Below are 25,761 nucleotides of genomic sequence, written 5' to 3' on the forward strand. Positions count from 1 at the left end.
ACCTTTGACAGCCTGCTGGCTAGAGCTTCCAGCATCTCTGCTGGGCACAGGTGCTCTGGCCCCTTCCAGAACTGTCCCGCCGAGTGCTCTCTCCTGCCATCCCTTCAGACTCCAGTTCATGGAGGCAGGTGAAGCCGCCACCCCGCGTCTCAAGCCTAGGGCTGCGGACGTGGTCCACTGACCGGGCCAGGCCCCTCACCACACACTGAACTCACCTCGCAGGCCTCCCCAGCTCCCCTCCCCAAACTCAGTTTGTCTTCAAGACTGTATTTATTGAAGGGAATTCAACCAAGTTGTGTCAGGATGCAGGAAAGATGGTCTCTGCTGCTTATGCAGCTGCGTCACCATGTGGAAGTCACCCTGTGCGGCTCTGTACTCTCCGCCTGTCTTGACCTTGGGCCGAGAGCTCAGCTGCACCAGTGGAGGCAGTACACAGCCTCGGCCTTGGCTTATTCCTACCCCGGTCTGGGCTCAGTGGCCCTGCTCTCGAACAGGAGCGTGGATAGGGTGCTGTCCCAGTCACCCAGGCCAGCATGGCCCTGTGTCTGCCAAGTGTAGCTGCCAGCACAGAAGGTTGCCCACTGGTGGCCCAGTGTGCTGCTCTGGCTGGGACCCCTGGCCATACCTGCCAGCCATGGGACCCAGATGGAGGAGTGGTCTGTGGTCAGAAAGCAAAGCACTGTCCCAGGGCCCTTCCTAGCTCCCTGCATTACTGGTAATGGTGACCCCACCCAGAGGTCTGCCCAGATTCTGGGGAAGATTCGGGTTCCTTTCCCAAGGGGCTGCCGACTGGGGAGGGAAGTGGAGCTGAAAGCCAGGAGGAGAGAACAAGCATTAACTGGGACAGAGGACCCTGAGTGTCAGGGTGTGTGGGGATGGCAGGCGGCAGCAGAGGCCCTGCACTGCTGCTCTCACCCTAGGCTCGGGCCGCCCTGCTCTAAGGAAGAAGTTATCTTGGCAGAAGGAGCAGGAGGGTGGTGTGACCTCCAGAGGACACGAACACTGGGTCAAGGTAAGACATTCAGGTAAAGAGGACTGGAAACAAAGTCCCACTACAAGACCTTAACAAATGGAGTTCCAACCTGAGGGAAACTTCCACTGAGCACAGTTTGTTTGGAATTGCTTTTAGTTAAGAATGGAGGGTGGGAAGCACTGAGACCCGGCCCCCTTTCACAGAGCTTCCTTCTCTGTGAGCAGTGCCCGGGGTTCATGGGGAATCAGCTTGGCCTCCAGAAGATTCCACTCCTTTTATTACTCATTTCTAGTCTTCAAGATGACACAGAAATTACAGTAAACAATAAAAACCATTTCAAAAGGCGCAGGGGAAGAGAGTGACCTGGGGCCGAGGCTGGAGCTGCCACATGCCCTGGGCACCCCTGGCCAGTGGTCAGCGAGTGGCCCACCCATGGACCCCTCGGGGGCAGGGTCTGGAGCTGCCCCTACCCCCAGAGGGGAGCGAGGCACACACAGCACAAAGCAGGTGAAGGCCCCGGGCTTGCAGTGGGACAGCCTGGCATACTTTCCGGGTCACCTGCTGACCAGCCTCAGGGGCCGGGGGTGACCATCGGCCTTTCTGCCCCTTGAGAACAAAGTACAGCACGAAACACCACAACCCTCCCAACAGATGAGCAGGTGCCAGGGGTGCAGACTCGGGAGAAGCTGCCTCTGCCGGCTGTGTACTCCCACCCCCACACCTGCAGGTCTGGCACCCAGCTGAGGCTCCGAGCACGTGTCACTGTGGGGTTTGAGGGTCATGGCTTATGTCTGTGGTATGGGGTCCTCTGGGTGATTCACCTCCGCACCAAGCGCACTAACCAGATGTCAGTGGTGTGTTGTTACTTTTTAAATCTCACAACCACTCGATTGGGAGACCAGAGTATGCAGAGCAGAGCTCCAGGGCAGAAGCAGTTGGACTCACAGGCCCGCCCAGCCTCTGAGACTTGAAGCAGCATTTGCTATGAAGAAGGGTAAAGGCAGAAGCATTTCCTCAGGTTTTGTACGACACTCACAGAGAACATCAATAAAGAAGGTTCAGGGTAACAATACCCGTGTGGCCGGTGGCGGGTCACGTTTCCTGGGTCTCAGCGAGTGGCTATTTCTCCTTGAGGCCACCTTTTCTCCCAGTGGCCTCAGGGAGCTGAGTCACCAGGAAGTGTAAGAGGAGAGAGGGACGGCAAAGCCGGTTTGGAAGCAGGGTGCAGCTGGAGAGCTGTCAGACTCCACCCTGGGCCTGACTTCCAGGACTTCGTGCCCACCGTGGTCCAGGTTCACTGGCTGACAGGGAGCACTGTGGCCTTAATGGGGCTCAGGGCTCCTCCAGGGCCCCGGGCAGCTGTTTGATCTGTCGGCCTGGGACCACTCGCAGGGCGCCCCCCGCGGCCTGGTGCAGCTGGGTCTCCAGGGCACTGCGGAGGTCATTGACCTGCACGTCAGGCAGGGGGTTGAAGCTGATGATGACCCCGTCCTTTGGGGCTGGCCCCGCATCTGCACGAGGAGCCACGTCCCGCCGTCTCCTCCGAAGGTCAGAGCCGGCCTGGACTTTCAGGTCCCGGTTGGGTTTGGCGTTGTCTGGCTTCTGATCCCCCAGCATGGCTGGTTTGGGCCCGAGCTCAGGGTCCGGCCTCTGCTCGGGCTCTTGGATGGCGGCGTCCTCCCTGGGAGCGGGCACGTGCTCCTTCCTCGCCTCCTCATGACCACCCTGCTTCCCGCCCTGCCCTCCGGCAGAGACAGCCCGTTGTTCCGGCTGATGTAACACGGCTTGGGCCTGAGGGGCTGCTCCCCCCGACCTGCTGGACAGGCCTCCAGGTGCCCGGTCTTGGCTTGCTTGCTGGGACTTTACCTGAGGGGCCCCAACTGCTGCCCCCGCCCCCAGCACATCTGCCTCCTGAGCATCTGCGCCAGTGGCTGCCTCCTCCTTTCCAGACTTCTTCCTTTCGTGGGAGCCTCCACCAAAAACATTCCGACTCTGCCGGGGGACGTCTCCAGCGCCGTGCTGCTCTGGGATCCCGGGTGCCCTGGCGGGGTCCAGCACAGGGACCCGCTCCTGCACGCCAGCGTCCACGGCCTCAGGCACAGCGCCCTGCCGGCCTTCCCTCGGCTCAGCCTGGGCTGCCCGGGGCTGCAGGTCAGCGCCGCCAGGGGGCGCAGCCGGGGCTCTACCCAAGGCCCCCTCGGGCTTCTCCACAGAGTGTTGGCTGTGCCCCTGGGGAGGAGCGGGGGGACGCCCAGGAGCACCGGGCACAGCTCCTAAAGGCTGTTGTGGGGGACGCTCTGCCATCCCCACGGCGTGGGCCTCCTGCTCCTTACCTCTGGGCCCGGCCACCCCCAGCTCAGGCTGCACGTCCGCTGCAAATGAAGTCAGTCACCGGTTTAGCCACAGAAATGAGCAGAAGCTACCCATGCAGGGACTAAAAGAACCCAGCTTGCCAGCAATCAAGGAATAAGAAACATGGCTTAAATTTGCCCAGCAGGACTCTAGGCATGGAGCCACAGACCCAACTGCGCAGGGACCCCCGGACACTCTGGTGTTGGTGCATTAAGTGACAACCCCTCTTCCCCGAGCAGACGCAGCAACTGTCCCCTGCCCTGCAGGCCCAGCCCCCTCCCCCTGCCGCCTCCCCCGGACTTGCCGTCCTCGCCGTCCTGGCCATCCTGCCTCTGCTGGTGGATCTCCTTATGCTGCTCTTCAATCACTGCAAGCAGCTTCTCCTGCTGGTCCAGGAGGCGCTTCTGCTGCACCTGCTGTTCCTTAATCACTTGCAACAGAACGGCATGGTCCAGCATCTCCGCCCGGCCAGCTTCTGGAGTTTGGAAAACACACGCAGTCAGAGCCTGAAGGCTGCAAAGGCGCTCTGCTGGGCCGAGGGTGACATGATGCATGCAGCAATGCCAAGGTGGCCTGTGGGCCCCTCCCCGGGACACCACCCCCGGGCGTTCCTCTCCACCCGGCTGAGCTGGCGCCCAGGCCACCCTGGGGCACAGCCATCGCCTCTCTCCAGCGACCAGACACCCTTCCTTCTGCTTCACTCCCACAGCGGCTCAGCGGTTATGAGAGCCAAGGGAGAGGCCACGCGACATAACCACAATGATGGTGATCTGGGCTGGGTGACCTGAACTATGAACTACTCTAAAAAAGAACATCAGTGCTTTAAGAAAATTTCCTCCAAGGTGAAAATTTTAAAAACAAACAGAACCATCTTCCTCTTCAGCAGAGACAAGAGCTGGGACCTCAGTGAGATGGGGGCTGTGACAGTTTTCCCACTGGCCCCACCTCCCCCAGGAAGCTGGCTGCAGCTGGCACGGGAGGAGCGCCAGGTGAGCTAGGGGCAGGCCGGGTGCAGCAGGTGTGTGTAGGAGGGCCCCGCACAGACTGTGGACCAAGAGGAGGCCCTGAGGCTGGACACCTTGGGTGCGGAGAGCTCACACTGCACTACAAACACCTCAGCGCTGGGTCAGTTCTTTACAGCCAGCAATCTGGGTTTAAGTAACTTTTACAACACGTATGTCTTTAAACAGGAAGCTTTGAAAGATGATGTAACTGTATAGGTTGTCAGATGTAAAAGCTCAAATCCAAAGAAAGAAGAACATTTTGTGAGTGGTGAGAGCTAACACCCCAGCGAGGGCCCCGAGTGCCGGGCACACGCAGATGTGCCTTGGCTTGTCCTCCCCAGCGGCAACCTGTGACCCGCCAGAATAGGGTGGGGTTGGCCTTCTGTCAGGGACTGCCATGGCTTCTCCCCTGCAGAGGCCGGTGCCAGGACGTGCAGGCAGGCAGGCCCATGAAGAACATGCTGAGGCCGACCACAGGGAGGACAGGTCCCTTGGCCAGCCCAGGCGCTCCAGCCCCCTGCTCCCCACCAGGCACACATCCAGACACCCTAAGGTGACCAAGATGCCGGCCTGAGAAAGCCCATGTTCTGTGGATTGGCTCGTGGCTCCGCACACCTCCTTTAGACAAGGGATGTGCACAATGCCATCCCACAGGGTTCTAGACCAGCTCCCTTGGCCATGGCCATGCTGTCACCCTGGGTGCCCGTGGCTCATGACCACCTAATGGTCCCACGTGCTGCCAATACCACCTGTCCCCAGGGAGGGTTCCTGAGGAGCAGGCCCCCTGCCTCACTGGCTCCTCAGAGGACCAGCCCTGGACTGAGGCTGGAGGAGGGGGGAAGTGCGCCATGTCCAGCCAGAAGCAACATGGGACAGACGTGAAGCAGAGTGGAGGTGACAAACTGAGCCCCCAGCCAGAGCCCCGCATGTGGCTCTGGGTTCCTGCCCGGCCCACCAGGACCACGGGGACCAGGCTCGTGGATGGGATGAGAGCTGCACGGATATTAACATACACGCAGAGCACATTAATACCAGGCCATGCACATGGTGGAAGTCACACACAGGCCCCGCCCCGTCTCTGGGGGAGCCCAGGCGCTCACAGGCTGCACCTGGCTGTCCTCTGGTGACAGTGGAGCCCCAGCAGGGCTAAGAGGGACCAGGGTGTCTATACAAGAAGGGAGTGGGCTGGGGCATTAGGGGGACCCCACCTGAGGGGCTGTGGCTGAGCCGGGGTGGGGGGCAGACCGTGTGTGGCTCCCGGTCTCTGCCTCATGCGCCCCATGTGAGGCGCTACTGGATGCGGGGCCCACACCATCTGCTCCCGCGTCTCTAAACCCCGCCCCCAGACGCATTCACTGTGAAGCTCCTCCCGACTCCTACCTGCCACCATCTTTCTGATTTCAGCTGTGCATCCCATTGAGAGGCGTTTGGAGAAAGGCAGAATAGGAAACCATGAAAGTTCTTTTCAGAAACGAAAAAGTCAAAGAATCAAACAGGCTTAGGTAACAGATTATAAGGACCAGGACCAGTAAACAGACTGAAACCAAAGACAAAGTAACATGCGGAATTCCCACAGCTCCCGAGCTGCAGGAAACCCCAGGACCCTTGGCTCTGCCTTCCTAGCCTTGGTGTGCAGAGGCTCGGCTCGCATCCCTGCGCAGTACTCTGGGCCAGCTATCCCGAGGCTGCAGGATCCGCTGGGAAGCAGCTCATGGGGCAGCAAGGCACGAGCATCCCATGAACCCACCCAAGTCTGCTGTACCGCCATCCACACGCACAGACCAAGACTCCCAGAGCACAGAATGAAACACCCAGGAGCCGTTCTGTGGACACTGCTACAAAATATGGTGACACCGCGGTGACTCAGATTGGGCGGGGGCCAAAGAAACCAGGATGGGTGATCATTCGCTAGGACGGCCGCCACCACCTCTAGGGCAGGGGCAGTGCCCATCCAGGTGGGCCCACGAGGAGGGTAGTCAAAAGCCAAGAGCTGGGAGCACCCCAAAATGGGCACGAAGGTATGGAGGAGGATGCAGAGCACGTTTTGTTCACTGGAGAGAAGAGAGAAGATGAGCTTTCGCTTTGGGACAGGTGCTGGGTCTTCACTGCAGGTGGACACAAATGTCCCCCCCTCTCCCCCACCCCTGCCCCAGCTAAGACGAAGGGGTGGGAGCCACTGCCACAGGGTTGGGGGGAGCTAAGACAGCAGTGAGTCACCAGCCCTCCCACCCTCACTAATGCCCCCACACCGGGCCGACTTGTTGGAAATATTAACATATCTATTTTGAAATGAGATCCAAATGGTAACAGAAAGTCACGTGACAGTGAGAATTTTTTTTAAAAAGGGGGAGAAAAGGAGATAGAAAACGTTCCTAGGAAGGTGAGAAAGGAGCAGAAAAGGTTGTTAGTGGGCAGGGGAGCTATTTAAGATCTTTCCTCAGCAGGAAACTGGCAAGTGCAGAGGCTGGGGCCCTGCAAAGGCCCCCAAGACGATGGGCACCTGTGGCTCCTTCCCTACATCACTCCGCTTCTGGAAGGAAGGGGCAGGTGTCTCCAGGCCCCCGGAGGATGCAGAGAGAAAGTGAAGGCCTTACCCTCCAGCTTGCTGCCCGCGTGGTCCCCGGCGTGGTCCCCGCCCTGTCCCTCCAAGGTCCTCTGCTCTCGAGGCTCTGCCTGCGGCACTGCCCCCGGGCCTGGCTTCTCCTCCGAGAGGGGAGCCTTCCCACCTGCACACACGGCAAAAACTCAGGAGGCTGGCAGAAGGCTCAGAAGAACGTAGAGAAGGGACAAGAGGAGGCAGATGTTTCCTAAAATCACCCTCCACGTTGCCCCTCCTTCCCCTGTGGCAGTGTATACTCAACCTGATGAGTACCAAGGAGGTAATAAAAAATATTTAACATGTCATAGGCTGGCGGCAGGGAGCCAGTGTTAACTACCTTCGCCAATTAACACGCAGGGACCATCCTCAGCAGCTCTGAGACAGCAGTTAACAACGCACCACCCACCCGTCAGGCCTGCGCCGCACCCCCGTGTGTGTGCCCAGGCACCCCGTGTGTGCCCAGACACACAGGACTAGCTCAGCACCTGATGTTTACGGGTCTGGCAAACAAGTGTGTGACAGATTGATCAGAATAGCTGCCAAGCCCCCGACAGCTGCAGAAGGGCTGCTACACGCACATGCCAATCTTGCGAGAAAAGAAAGGCAGTGGGACAGAAGTGAGGATGGTCAGCTTCTCCTGCCCCCTCCGCAGCCTCTCCCAGGCCCCACATGGAAGGAGCCCACACCCACCGTGCTCGTTCTTCTCCACCAGCTTGCCCATGGCCCCCACGGCATGGCCGGGCAGCAGGGCACCGTCTGCTCTGGCCCCTGCACCTGCCACCAGGACGTCCTGCCCCTCAGGGAGCACTGCCTGGGGCCCTGGATGCGCACCCCTGTTGCCCAGCCCCAGGTCCTCCTTCAGGGGCTCAACGGCTGGCTGACCATTTTCTTCTGGAACCTTCTGGGGATCTTTAGGAAGACCACCCACTGCCTCCAAAGCCTGGTCCTGTCTGGGTCTCTCTCGTTCTGAATCCAGCAGTGGTGGCACCATCTGACCCTTGCCCCCCAGAGCCCTTTCATCCACACGTTTGGACGGATGCTCCTTCTCCAGTCCTTCTGGGTCTTGACCTTCGTCCACCACCACCTTGTCGTGAGGGACTGGGGGTTCATGGCGGTGAGCCTCGCCCAGAGGTACTGCAACTCCTGGAAGGAGACGGCCGAGGTGGGGGAGTGGGCGGGGGTGGGGTGGGGGGTGGCCTGGCCTTCCCCCCCAGGGTGGCCTTCCCTCTCCAGGCCTGTGAACTGAGCTCGTTCCCGACCAACCACGTGACTGATGTCCAGCTGAGGTCCCTCCCCCGTGGACACCACCCCCCAACCCCCCGCCCGGGCCGTCACAGCACCTTGACCAGGGCGATCCAGCTGTGCCTCCTCCTGCTTCTCCTTGGCGTCTTCCCTTGGGGGCACATTCACGGGGCCCTTAATCTGGGCCTGCTCCATCTCATCTTTCTCATTTGGCAGCTTCGGCTTATCTCGGCTGTCCTCGGCCACGTCCACAATTGGATTCTGGCCTGTAAGCACGGCACAGATAATTGAGCGGTGTTTCCACATGGCCACACCGCCAATCAGCACGGCAACTGGGCAGTTTTCCCTGGATTGTAATCACATTTCCCAGTCGAATGGCAGAGCCTAAGCAGTTATTTTTTTTCCTGTTCAATCATTAGCAGCTAAGTAGTATAGAAAACTGTCATTTTTCATGTGTGTTCACAACAAAAATATGTCAAAATGCAATTTACACCTAACTGGGTGCAGAAGAGCGACATCCCTCATAAGCCTGGCCATCACCACCAGGTGGCAGCACGAACCCACCATTTAAGGCCTGGGGACAGCCATCCTGCCCAAGCCCAACCAACTCCTTGCTGTAGGCCAAGAGGGAAGGGGAGGACAAGGGATGCTTAAGGAAAATGCCTGAGGGAGGTTGATTTGCAATTCTGTCAACTTCTTGCTGCAGAAGTGAAAATTCCTATCAAAAGGAAGGTGAGAAAGAGGTGTAGCCCACAAAGCTGGACCCTCTTGCCTCCCACACATGCCTGCATCCCACAAGCCATCTCATCCTCCAGCAGGTCCAACAGCTCACCTGCACAGTCACCGCGGGTCCTCGGGGAGAGGTGCACGAGGATGGCCCGCCGAACTGGGCCAAAATGGAGCCTATCAGGAAACTCTCTCCATTAACAAAACCACTTTCTACCTGTTAGGCAAACGTGGCAGAAACTAAAAAACTATCTAGGGAAAAAACACGTTTTAAAAAGAATCATTTCGGGGCTTCCCTGGTGGCGCAGTGGTTAAGAATCCGTGTGCCAATGCAGGGGACACAGGTTTGAGCCCTGGTCCGGGAAGATCCCACAGGCTGCGAAGCAACTAAGCTCGTGCGCCACAACTACTGAGCCTGCGCTCTAGAACCCACGAGCCACAATTACTGAAGCCTGTGCACCTAGAACCTGTGCTCCGCAACGAGAAGCCACTGCAATGAGAAGCCCGCGCACCGCAACGAAGAGTGGTCCCCGCTCACGGCAGCTAGAGAAAGCCCGCACGCAGCAATGAAGACCCAAAGCAGCCAAAAATTAAATTAAATTAAATTAAAAAAAAAAAAAAAAGAATCATTTCATCCCAGAGGCCTGAAGCAACTGCTTTCCCCCTTCAGGGCACAAGCTGCCTGCAAAAGGGGAGGCGGAATCCCGAAAGGGCCTCTGGGGGGATTCACAATAGTCCTGTTCAGGTGGGCCTGCTCCCTCCCCCAAAGGAGGAGCAGGGACCAGGCTGACCTGCCATGCTGGCCGGGGGCACCTTCAGCAGCTGAGGTTTAGTGTCCAAACGAGGGGGGATCGTGCGGGGCAGGAGCCAGACTCGGGACTCCACAGTTCAATCAAGCAGCTGATTCTAATAAGCATGCGGCGTCTTTGCCACACCACAGTTAACACCCCCGTCCCCAGCCTGCAGAGAGCCCTGTGCTCAAAATCAAGAGGTGTCTATCCAGCGGATCACAAAGTGAAGAAAGGGGGCCGGGAAGGAAGAACACAACAAAACAGAAAACATCTCCATTATGTCATAGGAACAAGTCATGTTCTCAGCAGGGAACAAAAATCTGTTGGTCGTCGGGCAAAGGAACGACCTGGAGACGCAGGTGTGCAAGGGGCACAGGGCGCACAGCGCGGCCACCCTGCCTGCAGCGGCCGGGCTTCCGACACTTCACAGCTGTCCTCAGCAATGGACATAGCGTTTCCTAAAAGGAACGGAGCTCCTCATGAGGACAGTTTGCCAGCAATGCCTCTGGGCCACAGTAAAACTAACACAGGACTTCCTAATTAGCAACTGAAAAACAGCCCACACTCCGTCTGCCCTGCGGCTAGGCTCTGGAATGAGGCGCCCGCGCAGTGGCGCAGACAGGAAATTGCCCGTGCGGTCATTGGTCATCACCCCAGGGAAGGACGAAGGCTGCTGGGCCGACCCTGGACCGTTTCTCCTCCCTGAGGCGGCAGTGGGTCAGCGGGGAGTGGCCAGCAGAGGGCGCCTCGGCCTGGAAGGGCCTCCTCTCGTCCTCAAGGTCATGGCCTCCGCTCCACAAAGTGGAAACCACGCAGACATATGCCATGTCTGCCTCATTCTGCCGGGCGGTGGAGCATCCCGACCTGCACGGCCTCATCCCACACTCAGACCTCCTGACGGTGCGTCTGGCCAGGAGCTCCCAAGACAGACGGGCCGATGGATGGTCACCCATCAGACTCTCCTTCCCGTGTCCAGTGCGGGCGCCAGGTGATTCTGTAACTGGCTTAGGGAGACAGAGGACCAAAGGCCATAGACACCTGCAGTTCTAAAATCTGGGCATGTGTGTCAGGTTGCAGGTGCGACATCCTGAGTAGGCCTGTCCACGGCAACGAGAATCTGCGTTCAAGGCTGGTTCCACCTTGGAAGACAGGGTCTGGGCCGGGGGCTCCTCTTTGTCGACTCTCCCCTGCAAGACCCCATCCTGAGTCCAGGGGTGTCTCTTTCTGTATCTTGTAATCAGTGAAGATGGAAGCAGTCCTCTCTGACTGCCAAGCACAAAAATAAAGTGACTTTCAAAATCACACCTGAGTCCCATAGATGGGAGTCCCTGTTGACTGGAGGGGAACCCCAAGTTCAGGAGACGCACGGGACCCCAGGGCCGTGCAGAGAGCAGGAGCAGCCACCAACGTTCCTTTAAAAGGCCAGATGCTGCTTTTGAGTAACTTTCCTGACAACCTTCGAAGTGCCCGCCTCGCTGCTGCCCTGAGAAGGTTTTACTTGTTACCCCCCACTCTTCTCCACAGGCAGCAAGAGAAACGCTGACTATGACACTCTTTTGAATGTGCAGGAATCCCAATGGGCCCCTGGACCCAAAGTCCTAGCCAGGTGGCCCGGTGGCCCCATCTGGCTCACCGTCACAGCTCTCTTGCAGACAGGCACGTCTGCCCACGGGCAGCAGGTGGAGGGGGCGTGGGCCGGTCACTCGGGGCTGGACATGGGAGGCAGCACCCCTCCTGCCCCCAAGGAGTCCTTCTGGATTCAGCCGCGGCTGGTGTGGTTATCTTAGCATGGGTGAAATGAGCTCACAGCCGTGTCCTGACAAACGGGCAGAAAAACTGAAGTCACTCGGCACAGTGGTGTTAACAGCCCCTTCTCTGCAGGGCACAGGGAGAGCTGCCGGGGACCAAGGAGAGAAGGCAGGCGTGGAGCCGGGCCTCCCCGTGGGCATGCCGGCATCTGTCGCAGGAGTTCGGACGCTTTCCTGTCTGCGTGCACCGGCAGCTGGCGCAGCAGCACAAGGGACGCATCTTCGGAAGAACAATTAGGTAGGAGCTTGTGGGGGGCAAGCTCCCGCTCAGGTCACCTGTGTCCCCACACGAACGGATTGCTGCCCACAGGCCCCGTCCTGGCCCTTCCTCTTCTTTCCCACCCAGCAGAAGCCGGGCCGTGTCCCTGATGGGGAAAGGGATGAGCTGTATAATGGGTGTGGCCAAGGCGGCCCCCAACACCAAGAGAAGCTGCAGGCTGGGAGGGAGAGGAAGAAAGGGGACAAGGCCGCATTCAAAGGAGGAGCTGAGAGTATCACCAACTCTGAACCCACCCGCCAGACCCTCGAGCAGGCCATCGGCCTCAGGTGAGCAGCCTCGTAGCCTTTCCTAAAGGGCTCGGCCACCTATTCCGTCCACACCAGGTGCATCCTGGGCTCTGCACTAGCTAAGAGTGCCAGGCCGGGGGTGGCCAGTCCCGCATGTCCCCCGGAGGGCAGGACTCCCCCAGTCCCAAGGCCAGCTCGGGCTCTAAGGAAAGTCCGTACCATTTTGGCCTCTTCGACATCAAAGAGGCCAGTAAACCCACCTCACACGCTGATGGGCAGACGTCTGCAGGGCACGTGGCCAAGGCCCCACGGGCCCAGCTCTGCTTCAGCGAGGCAACCCATCAATGACGGGGAGGCCAGGGGCAAGAAACACGGAGACTGAGTTAAACAAACGGCATGTGGTTCCAAGAGGGGCCATGTGTTTGTTACAGACTCGTGGAAGAAATGGAAACCAGATGTGGCCGCGGCAGCTCCAGGTGAGCCGGGGGCCCGCCTCCACGACAGGATGCAGCTGCTTGTGCAGGCCGTGGGCTGGAGGCTGCACAGCGCCGTGGGGACAGGCAGCCCGGTGCCGACTACGTCAACTGATGCCGAGAAGCCCTACTGGGCGGGCCCACAGCCAGCTGAGATGCGAAACCGGTGTACGAGTCTAGTTTTGCTAGGGGTGTCCTTAAAGCACACAGGGCCAGGACACCCAGGGGTGAGGGACCCAGTGGGGTTGCCAACAGGGGTGGAGGAGCAACACCTATCTCCCTCTTCAAGGAGCCTTTTTTCCCATCCAAATTACTGAATCCATGCAACTTGCTGTGGGATGCCCAGGCGGCTTCTTCTTTATTTTTATTTTTTATAAATTTATTTTTGGCGGCGTTGGGTCTTCGTTGCTGCATGTGGGCTCTCTCTAGCTGCGGCAAGCAGGGGCTACTCTTTGCTGTGGTGCGCGGGCTTCTCATTGCGGTGGCTTCTCTTGTTGCGAAGCACAGGCTCTAGGCATGCGGGCTTCAGTAGTTGTGGCACATGGGCTCAGTAGTTGTGGCTTGCAGGCTCTAGAGCGCAGGCTCAGTAGTTGTGGCGCACGGGCTTAGTTGCTCCGCAGCATGTGGGATCTTCCCGGACCAGGGCGCAAGCCCGTGTCCCCTGCATTGGCAGGCGGATTCTTAACCACTGCGCCACCAGGGAAGCCCTCTTCTTTATTTTTAAATATTTATTTATTTATTTGGCTGCTCCAGTTCTTAGTTGTGGCACGCGGGATCTTTGTTGCCACATGCAGGATCTTCATTGCGGCATGAGGGATCTTTTAGTTGTGGCATGTGGGATCTTTAGTTGTGGCATGCAGGATCTTTTAGTTGCAGCATGCGGGATCTAGTTCCCTGACCAGGGATCGAACCCGGGTCCCCTGCATTGGGAGCGAGGAGTCTTAACCACTGGACCACCAGGCAAGTCCCCCAGGCAGCTTCTGACCACTCTGATTAACTTCTCTGCTGAGCCCCGCTATTCCCAGGGGTCCTCTTTGCAGGGGACCCACAAAGGGAGAGTCTTCTAGCCGGCCCTCGCCATCCCAGGAAGGCAGAGGAGAGCATGCCCAGCTACTCCGGGCTCAGGGCTCCCCCAAAAGAGCCCCAGGATAGACTGTTCTGCAGGAAGTTGGTGTTGGCTGCTGGCACTGCAGGGGCTTTCTGAGCACAGGGAGGTAAGGCCGGAACAGAGACGTCAACACATCCAAGAGCCCCGTACCTCCGACTGCGGGTAGCCCAGCCCTGCAAGCACCCAGCACGCTTGCCTCCCTGGACAGCCCTTGGGACCTTTCCTTTTGTCAATCACAGTAGCTGAGGAGACCAGGGCTCCCCTGGGCTTCTTAGCCATCACCACTCAAAGGGACCTGGAATCCACCAGCAACCAGCACTGCTCCCCCAGAGGGGAATGCCAGGCAGGCAGCCTGGGGAATCTCAGTCCAAGCCAGGGGTTTCTTTGCAGGGGAGGTAAGCAGACATGCACACACCATTAGTATGAATACACAAAACCCAGCCATTGTCAGGGCAGAAGCCCCTGGAATGAACGTTATCATAGACAGCACCACCCACCAGCACCCGAACCTGAAGCCGCTTGGAGCTCCTAGAAGGCGGGAGGCCAGATGGAGGGAGCCCTCCCCGCACCCCTCCCGTCTAGGCCTGGGAAGGCCACAGGCTCCAAGACACCTCTTCTCTCCCAAACACCCCAGATGCAATGGAGCTCCTGCTGTACCCCAGAAAGCCGCGCTTGGAAACCACCCTGCACCCCATGGGCCCTGCCACATATGGGCGATGGGGCCACTGCATTGGGGGGCCTTCCAAGGCAGGCCTGCAGCTTATGAGGGAGTGTGGCTCATCCCTCTATCAACGGGCAGGTCAACAAGTAAAACATAAAGTGAAACAGGAAACAAAGCTGAGGGGCATCACTGACTTTGTCCAGGAAAACCTGGCTTAAAATTTACATCCTCAAAACAAAACAAGCAAACGTGAGCGACACCCCCAAGTTTACTCACCTGTTAGCGCTCTCAATGGGGGTGTTCAGATCTCGGCCCTGCTGCCTGCCATCTGTCTGTCCCCTGCACGCAGGTGGCCGCACCCACCAGCCCCCTGGAGGCCCCCCACCCCCTCCATCACCCAAACAGGACGGAGGCAACTGGGCAGGTGAGACAGCCTGGAAAGTGCCACCTGGGTCCCCGTGACCCCAAGATGACGCTGCTGGGGTGCCCCCAAGAAGGCTGCAAGCCTGTGTGCATACCTGAGAGCCGCGTACCTGGGAGCCGCGTACCTGGGAGCTGGGCTGCCTCTGCCTTCATCGCGCCCTCAGCCTCTCCAAGTCTGCTGCCCGGGGCTTCCTCTGCCAAGTCCACAGGGGCCTCCTGGCTCACGGACAGGGTGGTGTGTGTGCTGACCACCAGGATGCCCAGGCCGACCCAGAGCACCACCTGGACAAGACAAAGACCCCAAGAGCTAAAGGGGTCATGCAGTCCCTGCGGCCCTGCCCTTCCTAGGGGGTGGGGCACAGCCCACAGAGGCCCCAACCACTCTGAACACTAGATGATGGTCAACTAACTGATCAGTGTGACCGAATCATGGGCCACATCTGCAGAAGCCACACTGGTGATGGGGCCGGTGGGGTGGCGGGGGTGTTGTGAGGGAGCCTGAAGACAGCAGGGGCAGCAAGTATGACACGGAGCGGCCTGCTGGCTGGAGAGACCCAAGCCCACTGGCCAGGCATCCTGGAGAGCCCGGCGGCCACGCCTCCCCACGCCTAATGCTTCAGAGATTGGATCCCTTGATGGTTTTGGTCAGGAGAGCAAGAATCTTGGGGCATCTGCCTAACCTGAAGGGGGCCCTTGCTTGTCCCACCCGCTCACCCAGTAGAGGGCCCAGACCACTGGGTGCCCGGCTACAAATGACCTATCCCCAACATTACCCAGAAAGCTAGGCACACCTGCAGCTACAGGGCACAGACGGGGAGACGGCTGGGAAGGAGGTGGCTCCTCGCCCCCTCTGGCTATCGGTGCCCATCGGTGCTGCCCAGCGAGCTGAGCTGGAGGCACTACTGCTCGCCGAGGGGCCTCGTCCCCACCCGGTCCCTCCTGTGATGGCCCCCAGGCTGGTCGTAAGTGCTGCCCTCAGTGACTCAGTACACGAACCCGACGTTGTGTAACTCCGTCTCCCCTGCAGCTCCTGTACACGTTGGGCCAACGCTCTCCATGTTATTTCTGCTGCCACAGCAGTGGAAGCTGCTCGTCCTGCCCTTCCCAGCCAGGCCCGGCCCACGCAGCTCTGCCCAAGGAGCCGTAACTCCTGGTGCCGCAGAGAGGAGCACGAGGTGGCCTGCCTGAAGCGCCAGGGGACCCCACCACCCACCTCCACGTGCTCTCAGAGTCAGAACTCAAACCTTTTCCAAAAGGCACATTGACTCTTTGAAATATATCTGTTCAAAAGAACCACTGAGACTTTCCCAGGTCCAACACAATTAGAGAAGAAAGATTTTCCACAGGAAGAAAGGACCTGTGCTCCTGAAGGTGGGTGCCAACCAATGAGGAGAACCTTGGGGAGAAAGTCTGTTTCAGCCGCTGCCACTCTGGAAACACTGAGCTGGTTCAGGGCTCATGGAAGCAAAATGCTGGCCGTGCTCTGGGGTCAGCCATGGTTCAGGGAGGCCCGGTCAGTACCATGGACTCGAGAGGCCCCGCTGGCACTGACCACCCTCCGGCCTTAGGCAGGTGCGCATGGGGATATTGCTGGATTTGAGCCCTGGGGTCTGAGCAGCATCAGAACACTGTACGCAGCTTGGGGTCAAGACCTCCTGACTCTCGCCCCCCACCCCAAGTTATTTTCTTAAAAATGTGTGGATTCCCAGCTTCAGCTGTGTGCTCAAAGAGTAGCATGTTATACCCACTCACCATGAAGGGAAGATTCAAAGAGCAATGGTATCCAGAGGCGACCAAAGTAGTTTTAAAATATTTTTAAAAAAAAAGAAACTTTAAATCCCTTGCATCTCGTATTTCTCCAGAGAAACAACAAAAAGAACTTCACGTCCTGACTTGGACCCCATAGCACTGACAGGATGAGGATAAGACCGAGTGAGAGCCCTGAAATACTCGAACGGCCAAAGTGGTTCTGCCTGCGTGGCCGGCCAGAGCGGGGGATGACAGCTCCAGAAGGGCCCCCAGGACAGCGCCAGGTGGGATCCCAATGAGCCTGGGCTTCACCAGCAGAACCCCATTCCCCTCCAGGCCCTGATTTGGACAGTCCCTAAAATGGTCTTGACACAGAGATGAAGACATCTGCTTGGTTGTTTTTTGTTGGGTTTTTTTAACGGGGACATCACTGAACATTCCACGGAAGACGGACAAGCCAAAGGCAACATTTCATCCGTGGCTTTGAATGATTTATTTCAACCCTTGGCTTTCTAGCCTTAAAGAAACAAATCGCGCACAAAATAAAAAACGTTAACTCCATCAATGCTGGGAGACAGCAAGCTTCCCAAAAAAAGAACAAGAAAGCGTCAACTTAAATTCAATTTACGAAGAAGAGCCTGCACGGAGCCAGGAAGCTCCGCCTGGTGCCACACACGCACCTGCCGCTGCCCCCGGCCCAGACATCCCACGACCCCACTAGCGAAGTGTGTTCCCTGGCTCCACCCTGTCCAAGAAGATACCCCACCCACGCTCCCCCACCCGGCGGCAGTCTCCACCCCACCCTTCGCCGAGACCCCCCCTCATACCCTGACACACCTGGCTCTCAAGCCGCCCTGGGCTTTGTGGGGTACTTGCCAGCTGACCACTGTCTGAGCATGAGCCGCCTGCTGGCCCTGCCAGAGCCTCTGTAACTGGTCACAGTCCCAGCTCTCCACTCTCACCCTTTCCTTTGAAGAAATGCCACAGGTCCGCAAAAACCCCCAGGCAGGGAAGCCAAAGCCGCCCCAGCTTGAGGGGAGCAGACGATTAACGCCAGGCTGGCGTCAGTGAGGACGTGGGAGGGCCATGCCTCACACCAAGGGAATCTAGGTCCACGGGTGATGCTGATGCAGTGACCAGATCACAGTCTGCATGCAGGCATCTGTCGGGAGGCAAGAGTCAGCCAGAGCCAGGGTGGGAACACGGCCCCCAGGGCAGTGTCAGGAGCTCCAGGTGGGCCAGACTTTGGAAAGGGCACTGGTGTTGGCCAACTCCCTGGGGCAGCCATGACAAGTACGCACCGACCACAGACCCCCACCACCACCCCACCAAAGGCCTGAGGCGTCCATGAGGCCCCAGGGTCACAAGAGGCCAGAGCTCGCAGGTTGCCGCTCTGCCGTGAAGTTTGGGAGGCTGATGCCACACGTGTGTGAACAGGGACGGTCATCAGTTCCCCCGAAGTCCTGACAAGGAAGAGACGCTGCTCCCAGAAGAAGGGGCCGCAGCTGAGGTCTGTACCGCACCAGCCAGCAGTGATGGAATGATCGGGAACACGGGGGAGCCAGCTGGGGTACAGGGCTGCCATGGCCTCAAGATGGGGACAGGAGGGCACCTGTGCCTGCAGAACCCATCTTCCAGGTACAACTTCCTGCAAGTCCAGAGCTGCTTTGAAACGGGACAAGGTTGGTGAGCGAGCCGGGTGCACCAGACGTCTGATCTCGCAGCCCTGACTTCTGTTCTTCTTAACCAGTTGCAGAGCCGCCAGGAGAAACGCAAACACATCCTGACGTCTCAGCCCAGGTACATAAGGCAAAACCAGGGGCTTGGCCTGGGGGCCATGTGCAATGCGACACCCCAAGGCTCCCAATCTGCTGGAGTCCCCAACTCAGAACCAGAGACAAGCCCTGGCCGGGAAGAAGGTGTCCCCTTTCACTGCTCACACGTGAGACTGAAGATGTACACGTTCAAACAAAGCCCACACCTCGAGGCGGGGGCTCCGGAGCCCGCCCCATGCACCCCAATTTGGGTCTTCAGGGCAGTGTGATCAGCGCATGGCAGGCATCCTAGCCCTGAGGCCAGGGCGTCACACTCTGGGTGAGGTCCAACAGGTCCTGGTGCGCGTTTGTGTCCCTGTTTCAGGAGTACAGCGGCGCCTTCTGGCCCTCCCTGCGGATGCTCCCCAGTGCTCTGCACGAGGACAGCTACGGAGGCTGGTGCCGCTCCGACTCAGGGCTCCGCTGCCTCCCGTGAGTCCCAGGTGGCCCTGCTCCCCCTGCTGGCTCCCGGCCGCAGCGTCAACTCCGGACGGTGAAACCCACCCCTTCCGTCTCAGCCCCACTGGAGAGACCCTCTGAGTTCTCGAATTTTCAAGATAAAGGATGAACTAGTGATGACAGATAAGGTTTCTTTTCGATTTGCTAAGGGCCAACTGTGTTTTCGCGGTCCCTGCTTATTCTTCTGAGGACGTTTCTCAGAATACTCTTTCATGCCTTTCTCCAGCACAGCTGTGATGGGCCCATCACCCGTGCCCCCCACCTTCCCTGGCTCTTCCCAAGGTTCGGGGCCAGGAACAAGCACCTCCGTGCCAGCAGCGCTCAGGCATCTGGGGCAAGTAGACTCGGGCTGACGCCAGGTCTGTGCCATCCTACGGAGCAGCAGCCGGGGCTCCCAGGACAGGAGGGACACACCCCAAGCGGGTACCCTCCAGGCCCTAGGTCTGCACACCAGACTCCAGCCATATTTCTGAGCATGCTCCTTGCAAGGCTCATTTTCCTCAAAACATGAAAACTCCGTGTTCGGAAATAAAACAGCAGGGCATACAAACGGTATGCCACAGTCAGATGGTCGATTCTAGGACTGATCTGCAATGTACGTCACCAAGACACTAAGTCCAAAGGAGAAACTTTTCCATCTTCTCTGCACGTGGTCAGAAAGTAGTTAATATAATTCAATATGCTTTCCAGTTTTAAAAATCCATAGTAACACAGGCACAGATAGACGTCTCTTTAACGCGATTCTACGTGTGTTCACGTCTACAGACACGTGGGAACGTTTGAATGCGCATGTTCATTTCTGTACATGAAGCCAAAACCAGCATTACGCTCAACAGTTCAACACTGGAAGCTGTCCCAGCTGAGTTGGGAAGATGACTAGCTGCCCCCCCGCCCCGCCCCAGCGCCACGGCGAGAGGTGCAGGACGACACAGATGAGAGAGAAACAACTGGAAAGGGGGAGGTGAAATTAACAAGAGATGCTGTAAGGTCAGAGGGTAAAAAAAGTTAATATATGAGAATCTATAGCCTCCCTACGTACAAACAGTCAGAAAAGCCAGAGGAAGGAGAGGTCCCAGTATCACAGGCACATGTAGCAGAGGGATGCTGGTCCAGCAGACGGAGACGGGGAAGGGGGGCTGAGTGCAGCTGTGACGACTGAACGCCACGCCCCATTATCGCACTGGGAGGCTCACAAATACACTCTGCAGATTAGCCAGAGTATCAAGGGAATGATTCTTTCCAAATTTATCTACAGTTTCAACGAATTCCAATTAGACCAAAACCAAAAAGGTGGATTTATTTTTGTTAAGAGTCAGATCAGCTGACTGGAACATTCATATAGAAAGTAAACAGGGAGTTCCCTGGTGGCCTAGTGGTTAGGATTCCGGGCTTTCACTGCTGTGACCTGGGTTCAATCCCTGGTCAGGGAACTAAGATCCCGCAAGCCACACGGTGCAGCCAAAAAAAAAAAAAAAAAGAAAAAGTAAGCAAGCAAGAACATCCAGAAACGTCATTAATGAAAGAAAAGAGATTAGAATTAAAACGTTTTCAGAGCCACACAACAAGGGAGCACCATCACAAGGCCGGGTAATTAAAACAGCGTGGACGGCCACATCACTGGATGGGACATCCAGGAAATTAAAATACAAGTCCCAAATGAGCCCAAATACATACAAGAATTTAATATACAGGAGCAGTAACATTTCATATCACTGATGGACGAACAGTGTTCTGACAACTAGAAAGCCATCTAGAAAAACTGAGGATACCTACTTTGTTTCTTACACCAAAATAGAATACCGATGGGTCAAAGATTTAAATGGAAAAATGAAATCATGGAATTACTAAAAGAACTGAGGGAAGAATTCCTTAAAATAATACTGGAGTGGCAGGGTCATTTTAACAATGACTTTTTTCTCTCCTACAAAGAGTCCGATAGACTAAAACACTGGTACTTCACAAACTGGGAAAAACATTTGCAATTTGGCAGGCAATGGGCCAATTTCCTCATATTATAAGGAGTTCCTAAAACTCACCAAAATCCCCAATTGAAGACTGGTGAACAACCTCAGCAGCTAAGACTTGAGGGGCGAGAGACTCCAGAGAACAGGTAAGCACCGAGGGGCCACCAGGCCAGGCTTTTCCCAGTCAGCAGTGCTGAGCAGCCCTGGAGGCTGCAGACACATAGGCTGGGCCCCAGGCATTAGAAGTGAGGGCTCCCCAGCAGCCAGAACCGGAGGTGCTACAATCCTGGAGAAGAGGAACCCTCCAAGGACGCACCCACGTTCTGTGTTCAGTTCTCCCCTGAGGCACGTGCCAGCCACCAGCTGGGCAGAGCCGTGCAGAGAGCAGTTGCCAAGAGGATGAAAGCTAAGCAGAGAATTTAGTAATCTGCGGGTGATTGCGTTGAGACTCAGGAAGGGCTACACTCTAGGAGTGAGGGCAAACCTGAAACCGATTGGCCTCAAGTGGACACAGGCCTTCTGCCCATCCTCTGTCTGCTGGACAGAGGACAGCATCATCCAGAGCCTCCACGATTTGTCACATACACCTACACAAAGTACCAAGCATGTCAGGGGACAGGACCAGGCCCCAGAAAACCAAGAGGGTGCAAAGGATCAATATAAACAAACTATTTTGAACAATAATAATGATGTCTTGTGGTGTTTAAAATATACGTAAAATTAAAATACATAAAAACAATAGCACCGAAGGCTAGAGGAAGGTAAATGGAGTTAAAATATCATTGGATAGTTACCTCATCTGGGAAGCAGTTTAAAAAAGCTAACTTATGGTCAACTCTAATAAGCCAAGGATTCATATTAAACTGCCTTGTATAACCACTAGTAGAACAAAAATGTACAACAGCTAATAGAAGAACAGAGAATAAATACTTAAAATGCTTGATTTATCCAAAAGGCAGCAAGCAAAAAAGAAACAGAAAAAAGAACAGATGGGACAAATAAAAAACAAAGAGTAAGACGGAAGCTTTAATCCCCCCAAATCAGTAATTTTATTAACTGTAAATAGTCTTAAATACTCCTATTATCAGGATGGATCAAAACAAAACAAAACAAAAGCCAACTAAATGCTCTTACCTGAGACATACCTTAAATATAAAGGCATAGAGAGATCAAAAGAGAAAGGATAATAAAAACAATATTGTGCAAATATAAACCCCAAATAAAGCTGGATTAGCTACACTGTATCAGACAGGGCTGCCTTTAAGGAGAGAAGCATTTCCAAAGATAAAAAGGAACGTTTCACAACAAAAAGGGTCAGTTTAATAAGATATAGTCATTTTAAAACTGTACACTCCTAATAACATAGCTTCAAAACAAAAAGCAAAAATTGATATAACAAGACAAATAAACCTATAATTAAAGTGGGAACTGTCATACCTTTTTCATAACTGATACACAAGAAGATTAAAAAATCAGTAAGTATATGTAAAATCTAAAAATCACAGTTACCAAACTCAACTTAACCACACGTTGGAAGCATACTGCATCCAACAACTGCAGACTCTACAGCCAGCTAAACAGCCATCAGAATAGACCATCTGCTGGGCCCCAACAAATGTCAAAGGACTGAAGTTCTTCAGCTTGTGTCCTCAAATCACATTGGGATTGTGCTCGAGATCAATAAAAGAGAGTCCTGGAAAATCCCCCAAAGTTTGGAAATCTAAAGAAGCTGCTGGTGACAATCAGCTGGAGTCCCAAAGGGCTGTAGACAGAAGGGGGTTCCGATAAGGAAAGGTTTGAGGTCTGCCTCAGGAGAAGCAGAGCAGTCAAGAGCAGAGCTAATATAACCTAATATGTAGGACCCAGTGCAAAATGAAGATGTGTGGCCTTTTATCCAAAAATCAGGTAAACAGTACCATTAAAAGTACTAAAATGTTTTCCCTTTCTTCTGTGGTCTCTCTCACAACTCGTTACAGTGTTTTTTCTGCTTGCGACTTTGCTGTTAGAGAAAAAGTTAAAATTTTGTATTATTAGCATTAAAAATAAATAAAGAAGCCAGTGGTGAAAGAAGAAATAAGGATGGAAATTAGGAAAAGTTGCAAAGTGAATGATGATGTCAAATCTTCAATCTATAGTTTGATGCAATCCCAGTCAAATGCCAACAGCTGAGAAGCCACTTCTAAAACCGAGTTGAGGGACGTCCCTGGCGGTCCGGCGGTTAAGACTCCGCACTTCCACTGCAGAGCGCACGGGTTCCATCCCTGGTCGGGGAACTAATATCCCACGTGGTGCGTGGTGCGGTCAAAAAATTTTAAAAATTAAAAAAAATAAAATTGAGTTGGAAATGCAAAGAGCCAACAATAGGAAAGGCCATCTTTAAAGTAGCCAGCATCAAAACTCCCTACAAAGCCTCAGCAACCAACACAGGGTAGCGCTAGTGTGGGAGAGACCGACAGACCAGTGAATGGGAGTTCCCAGCCTCACACGTACACAGGTGACTGATGACAATGGTGCCGCAGCAACGCTGGGGCAAGGGGTTGCTGCTCAACTGGAGAGTCACACAGAACACGACCCCTGACCCCTGCCACACACCAAGCGTTCCAGATGGGAAGTAAATCTAAATGTGAAAGAGAAAATACAAGGCTTCTACAGTATGACAGAGTAGACTGTCTTCAGGACCTGGGGATAAGCAAAAATTTCCTAAGTAGTACATAAAAAGCACACAGCAAAAGAAAAACTCAAAAAGCTGAACTACACTGAAATTACGAACATCTGTTGATCAGAAGGTGTCGTTAAGAAAGTGAAAAGGCAGCCAAGAGTGAGACAAAACATTTGTAATATATACTTCTGAAAAGTCTTTTATCTAGAATCTTTTACAAACCTCTACAAATCAATAAGAAAAAAACAACCCAATAGTTAAAAAATGGGCAAGACTTGAAAGGCATTCACAAAGAAGACACCCACACGGCTAACAAGAGTATGAAAAGGTGCTCAACAGTCACCTGGAAATTAAAACCCAAATGAGGTACTGCTACACATCCATCGGAAGGGCTAGAATCTGAAAAAGGGACGGTAGATGTTAAAGCAACTAAAATTCCAATATGGTGCCTGAGGACCACTTTGGAAAGCTGGAAAAAGTCTGGCAAAATCTACTAAAATTGGACAGACATAACCTCAGGACCCAACAATTCCGCACCCAGGTGAATAACCAACAAAAGTGCACACACGCTGCACTAGGAGAGACGTGCAGAGCAGCCCGTCCAGGACACTCTGCTCTGGGTGACTGTAGATTCCTACAGTGGAGAATCACATGGCAGGGAAGACGGCAAACCACCCCTGGCCACCCCGGCAGTAACGTGGGGGAACTCAGGCGTGATGCTGAGTAAGGAGGCTAGACACACGCTGACACTTCCTGTGAGACTCCGTTTGTACTAACTTGAAAGGCAGGCAAAATTATTCCAAAATGTTAGAAGACAGACAGGCAGTAACCTTAGTGGAGGAAAGACCGTGGGGCGCCCCAGGGAAGCTTCGAGTGCTGGAATGTTCTGTATCTGGCCTGGAGGTGGTTCCAGGTGTGGAACTTAGCCGACATGTATCAAGCTGTACATGAGAATTATGTGTTTTGCCATATGTATACTATGCTCCTAAAAAATTTACCAAAATCAACCGATAAGAAAAAGCTGAACAACTCCATTAAAGGTGAGCAAAAAGCACGGACAGTTCATGTAAAGAGAAATGCTCACCTTCACTCCAGGGCAGCCGAGACTTGCCACCGCCCTTGGGCTGACGGAGGGGAGAAGCAGAGCTTGGCTGCTAAGCAACAGCGCTGACCTGCACACGGGCCCTTGGGGGAAAGCTCCCACTCCTGACATAGGGATCCCAGGGCCCAGAGAGCTTCCTATAGGTACTTTCTCAAATATACAGAAACGCTCATGGGCACAGATAGTCACCATGGCATTGTCTGTAACAGTGAAAGACTGGAGAAGTGACACCAACAAGACAGTCCCCAGCGAGACAGTGCGGGTGTCCCCAGGAGGGGATGGAGACGGGGACGTGAGCATGTGGCACACACAGATAATCCGGTCACCGCACAGACAGGCGGAGAAAAGCAGTTCAGCACTCAATGCTCAGATAAGCGTGGTCAGCAGCTCGGCTCGGCGGCCCTGCGGTGCAAGGCTGCTCACCTTGGCTTAACCCCACGTTTCTCAGACCTACAGGACCTTTTGTGCTAAGTAACACAACGAGTTCACAGGAACTTCAGAGAACACCGCCTCCTGCTCTCTCCGACCCAGACCCGCCCTGAGTGGGGCTGAGAGCGCTGCGCAGCACGCACCTGGGAAGAGAGGGAGTTCTTGTGGATCTTCTTGTAGATCAGCGCCGGGCAGATGAAGCAGATGAGGCTTCCCATCGTGGCGCCCGTGAGGCCCAGGATTGTCTCCACTGGGAACAAGAGTGACAGGGAGGGGTGAGCTTCCAGCGAGCAGGGTGAGGAGACTTGCCACTAAGGCGCATCTACGCGTGCCGCCGGACAGCAGCAAGGAGCGGGGCACAGCCTTCTGTACCCGCAAGGACCCTTAGGGTGTCCAATCTGACAGCATCGGGCCAGGAGCCTCACGCAAGTCCCCTCCTCTCTGTACCTCAGCTTCCTCGCCAGTGAGGTGAGGCTAACAGCACTGCCCGCCCCGTGCTGGGTCCACAACGCTGTTACAGCTCCTCGCGGAGCGTCCGGGGCGGCCAGCGGGGGCTTCTGGGCCGGATCATCTTACATCACCCCACCTGCTGCCCAGCGAGTGACCGAGCAGGGCCTGTCCTGGTTGCGTGGGGAAGCTGGGAGCCTGGAGTGTGGGGCCTGGGGGTCGCTACCTGGAGGGCATGCGGGGCCCACTCGATGTCTAAGGACAATGAGCTTTGTCTGTGCTGGAGCAGGACGTCGGACAACAGAAATCTTGCCCAGGGCCCTTCCCTTTTCCCTCGGTGACGTGTCAACAAAATCAGGAGTCAGCAGTAAGGAGCTGCTTTATAACCACTAACTTCACACATCAGGCCTGGACCCCGCATCGCAGCTTCCACCCACGTGTTTGTGGTCACATCAAGCTGCAGCGTTTTCT

At 55.6% G+C, this 25,761-nt stretch overlaps 1 protein-coding gene across 10 annotated transcripts in view; it reads right to left on the reverse strand.

Moving 5' to 3' along the window:
- Positions 1–2,123: 2,123 nt before the first annotated feature.
- The window catches only part of SLC38A10 (solute carrier family 38 member 10), a 41,649-nt gene continuing 18,011 nt past the window's right edge, over positions 2,124–25,761 (reverse strand). For 2 of the 10 annotated variants that reach the window (XM_082441286.1, XM_082441293.1), the window contains exons 10-17: positions 24,987–25,093; positions 14,763–14,949; positions 8,269–8,436; positions 7,619–8,071; positions 6,924–7,055; positions 5,710–5,733; positions 3,630–3,800; positions 2,124–3,345 (exon numbers count right to left, since the gene is read on the reverse strand). In XM_082441286.1, the coding sequence (XP_082297412.1) occupies positions 2,306–3,345; positions 3,630–3,800; positions 5,710–5,733; positions 6,924–7,055; positions 7,619–8,071; positions 8,269–8,436; positions 14,763–14,949; positions 24,987–25,093 (2,282 nt within the window). In that variant the 3' untranslated portion in view covers positions 2,124–2,305. The other 8 variants (XM_082441291.1, XM_082441288.1, XM_082441290.1 and 5 more) reach the window with 8 other exon arrangements.

Source organism: Balaenoptera physalus (assembly GCF_965194825.1).
Source record: "Balaenoptera physalus genome assembly, chromosome: 20".
Lineage (NCBI taxonomy): Eukaryota > Metazoa > Chordata > Mammalia > Artiodactyla > Balaenopteridae > Balaenoptera > Balaenoptera physalus.